This window comes from Pteropus alecto, unplaced genomic scaffold (assembly GCF_000325575.1).
Source record: "Pteropus alecto unplaced genomic scaffold, ASM32557v1 scaffold271, whole genome shotgun sequence".
NCBI classification, from domain to species: domain Eukaryota; kingdom Metazoa; phylum Chordata; class Mammalia; order Chiroptera; family Pteropodidae; genus Pteropus; species Pteropus alecto.
This window is the reverse complement of record NW_006430730.1, coordinates 119,226-122,195: the sequence shown is the minus strand read 5'-3', so window position 1 is coordinate 122,195 and position 2,970 is coordinate 119,226. Positions and strand designations below refer to the sequence as shown.

The window sequence follows — 2,970 nt, the reverse complement described above, 5'->3', positions numbered from 1 at the left end:
CCGGGCTGACCCTCCCCCGCCCGCCCCGGGTCCGCGCCCCGGCACATTCCGTCCTCTCCTCGCCGCCCCGCCCTCCTTCGGCCCCGCAGGGACGGAAACATCCCATTCCCGCCTGCGCCCGGCTGGGAGCTGGGTCTGGGAGCCCGACTAGACGGCAGCGCCTACTCCTCGCACGCCGGGGGAACTGGCTCTCCCGGCTCCTACCGGGTGACTTCACCTGGCCCCGCCCTCTCAGGTGAACGGCCGGGCTGGGTGACATCACTTCCTGCCAGGTAAGCGCCGCTGGCGGCTGTGCTCTGGGAAGGTTTAAGAGGAGCTGAGTGGACTACCCGCTTCCAAAAAGGGCCTCACCATCATCCCCACTCCTCTGTCTCTAGACCGCAGAAGAGCCAGGATTCCAGTTTACACACAGATGCCTTTTATTTAAAAATTCCAAAAAACACAAAAATAAACTTTTAACAATATATATTACTTAATATATTATAGTATCTTATAACAATAATTATTCCATCGTTTCCAATATTACAAAAAGGAGGAAGGAAAATACAAGGGAAGCAGACGACCCAATATATATAAATACTATAAAATCTATTAGAATAAATAAAGTCGTCATAAATAAAGGGCCCAATGGTTGGGGTGGGTGTTGGCGACGGCTTTGGCTACTTGCTTTTGGGGGGAAACTTGAGCACCAGGATTGCCCCTCATGGGGAGGCTCCAGTTGCCACCAGTCAACACCAGAACCTCAGGGGTCTAGGAAAAATTGGGAAGGGGCAGTGGGGGCCTATTCACAGCATTGGGCAGGGGAGGGGGAGAGGGCTCACTGCCTCCCTCAAATTTGCTACATCTTTTTTTTAAAAAAAGACTCCAGAATACACTCCTTCCCCCAACACCACGAACACTGAGCTTGCACACTGGGGGCCTGCCCCAGCATGGGGTCAGGGGAGTGGGTTAATGCATTTTGGAAGGCAGGGGGGTACTTGGTTAAAAGTCCTGGGCTCCTGTAGAGCCCACAGCACAAGAGAAATGCCACCCCCCCCACTTGAGATCCAACTGATCTGTACTGGGCAGGCACTTGTCACTCAGATACAGAGATGCGATTGAAGATGGGGAGTCGTCGAGAGGCTGCAGGTGGCTGGGGGGGCCCAAAAACCCCAGCCTCGAAGACAGGCGAATCAGACCCTCCCAGGCTGCTGCCGCTGCTGGCATATTCGTCAGGATCAGATCCCAGGGAGTGTGCGGAGGGGCTCCGAGCCAGGCCACCCACAGGTCTCCAGACACTGCTGTTGGTGGCCCTACGGCAGGAGGGGCAACAGGCTAGGGTGGGGTCCCTTCGGGCCACAGGGGTCCCAGGGGCAGCAGAAAAGGCAGAGGGTGAAAGTGGAAGGTCTCCAGGTGCTGGGGGTGGGGAGCTGGAGGGTGAGAAGGAGCATGAGGACAGGGAAGAGCCTGTCAGGGCTGCTGGCGGTGGTGAGGCTCGGCGGCCGGAGGGTAAGCCTGAGAAGCTGATGCTCTGGCGCAGCACATGGGGGTGGCCAGGGGCAGCCTGGTCTTCGCTGGGGTTGTGGATGAAGTGGCAGCGGGAGCCGTAGGGGCAGCGGCCCTGGAGGTAGAACTTGTGGCAGAGTTCCGTCTTGTATTTGGGGTGGCGACTGGCCTGACGCAGCTCACCCAGTCCGTGAGCAAACTGGCACTTTGCCCCATATCGACAGCGCCCGCTCTCTGAGAAGGTCCGACATAGCTCAGTCTTGTATCGGGATGAGGTGGTGGGGGTCGCAGGAGGCGAAGTGGGCGAAGGCGACAGCTCAGGGCCTGGGCGCGGAGCCAGGGGTGCGAAGCCTGGGGGTGGGGGCACCCAGCCGCAGGTCCGACCCTCCACCAGGCTGGTGGAGCGGCCAGGCAGGCGGGCAGTGACCCCAGCCGGGCTAGAGTCGGATGAGCCGAGGCTCCAGAGTCTGGAGGAGGCCAAGCCCAGGTTGGACTCAGTGTCTCCATGGTCTGATGATGGCAGGTCAGGGCTCAGCGACAGGAGGCTCTGTGGGAACAGGGATCGTTTAAGACACCAAAAATGCAGGGTGACGCCTCTCCTCAGCTGCAGGGCACCTAATAGCTTGCCAGTCCCGTTTGTGGGCTCCTGGCCTGAGCCCCACCCGCCCGCTGAAACCCATGGGTTCTGAGTCGCAGGGACCCCAAACTGGAGGATAAGTTTATTCGCGAATGAAACCTTTTCCGACGGACCCAAGAATCACAGATCCCCGGCTGGATTGAGGGGATCCCAAACTCAGGGCGCACCACTGTCCTCCAATTTCGAGTCTCTGGGTCTCTCGGGATTTGACCCCGCGCATCGTGTTCTCCAGTTTCACAAGTGGAGGGGCCAACAAAGTTAACCCAGGAATTCGATCTCTTTGGTTTTTGAGTCCCAGAGCCCTCCTCTGGGTCAAGGAGTGGAGACAAAAGTCGCCTTCCCCTAACCCCGAGACTCCAGCCCCAGAAACGCCTCCGCGCAAAACCGCGCCCTCAGCAACTACTGGGGGGAAGCCAGGTGTGGGGCCATTTCCGCCTCCAGACAGCCCTAGTCTGACAAAACTCCTCTAGCTTTCCATCTACAAGAGCCACCCAACCCATGTTTGGGCCGAGACCCGAACGTCGCGGGATCCATTTTTCATCTCAAGAGAGTCACACTGGTCTGATAAGGGAGGCAAGACCCCGGGCCCGAGCGTGCGGCGCTAAGGAGCTCCAGTTGGAGAAGGAAGCCAGGGGTCCCGGGCTGGAGTTTGCGGCGCTGGAAAGCCCTCATTTGAGAAGGGAGTCAGGCTTTGGCACCCCAGGGTGCCAGTCTGTAGGGACTCACCTCGTAGATGGCGGTGAGATCCATGGCGGCGCGGAGGGCCGATGAGCGGAGAACCCGGCCGATAATCGGAGCGCTGGAGGCAGGCTGCGGGTGGCTGGAGGAGCCGGTGCTTTTATCCGTAG

General features: G+C 59.1%; 1 protein-coding gene across 1 annotated transcript; it reads right to left on the bottom strand.

Annotated features, from left to right (window-relative positions):
* Positions 1 to 538: 538 nt before the first annotated feature.
* Positions 539 to 2,945, bottom strand: ZFP36 (ZFP36 ring finger protein). Its single transcript, XM_006905392.3, has 2 exons — positions 2,849 to 2,945; positions 539 to 2,032 (listed from the first exon to the last, which is right to left on the bottom strand). Exons 1-2 carry the CDS (start codon positions 2,870 to 2,872, stop codon positions 1,076 to 1,078), a joined length of 981 nt encoding a protein of 326 aa, XP_006905454.1. The 5' UTR covers positions 2,873 to 2,945; the 3' UTR covers positions 539 to 1,075.
* Between the last annotated feature and the right edge of the window lie 25 nt (positions 2,946 to 2,970).

Bases quoted from the DNA above. Each gene is read 5' to 3' on its own strand.
- ZFP36 (XM_006905392.3), bottom strand. From the start codon at position 2,872: ATGGATCTCACCGCCATCTACGAG. The intron at 2,033-2,848 runs GTGAGTCCCTAC...CTGTTCCCACAG, and splicing joins ATCTCACCGCCATCTACGAG to AGCCTCCTGTCGCTGAGCCC.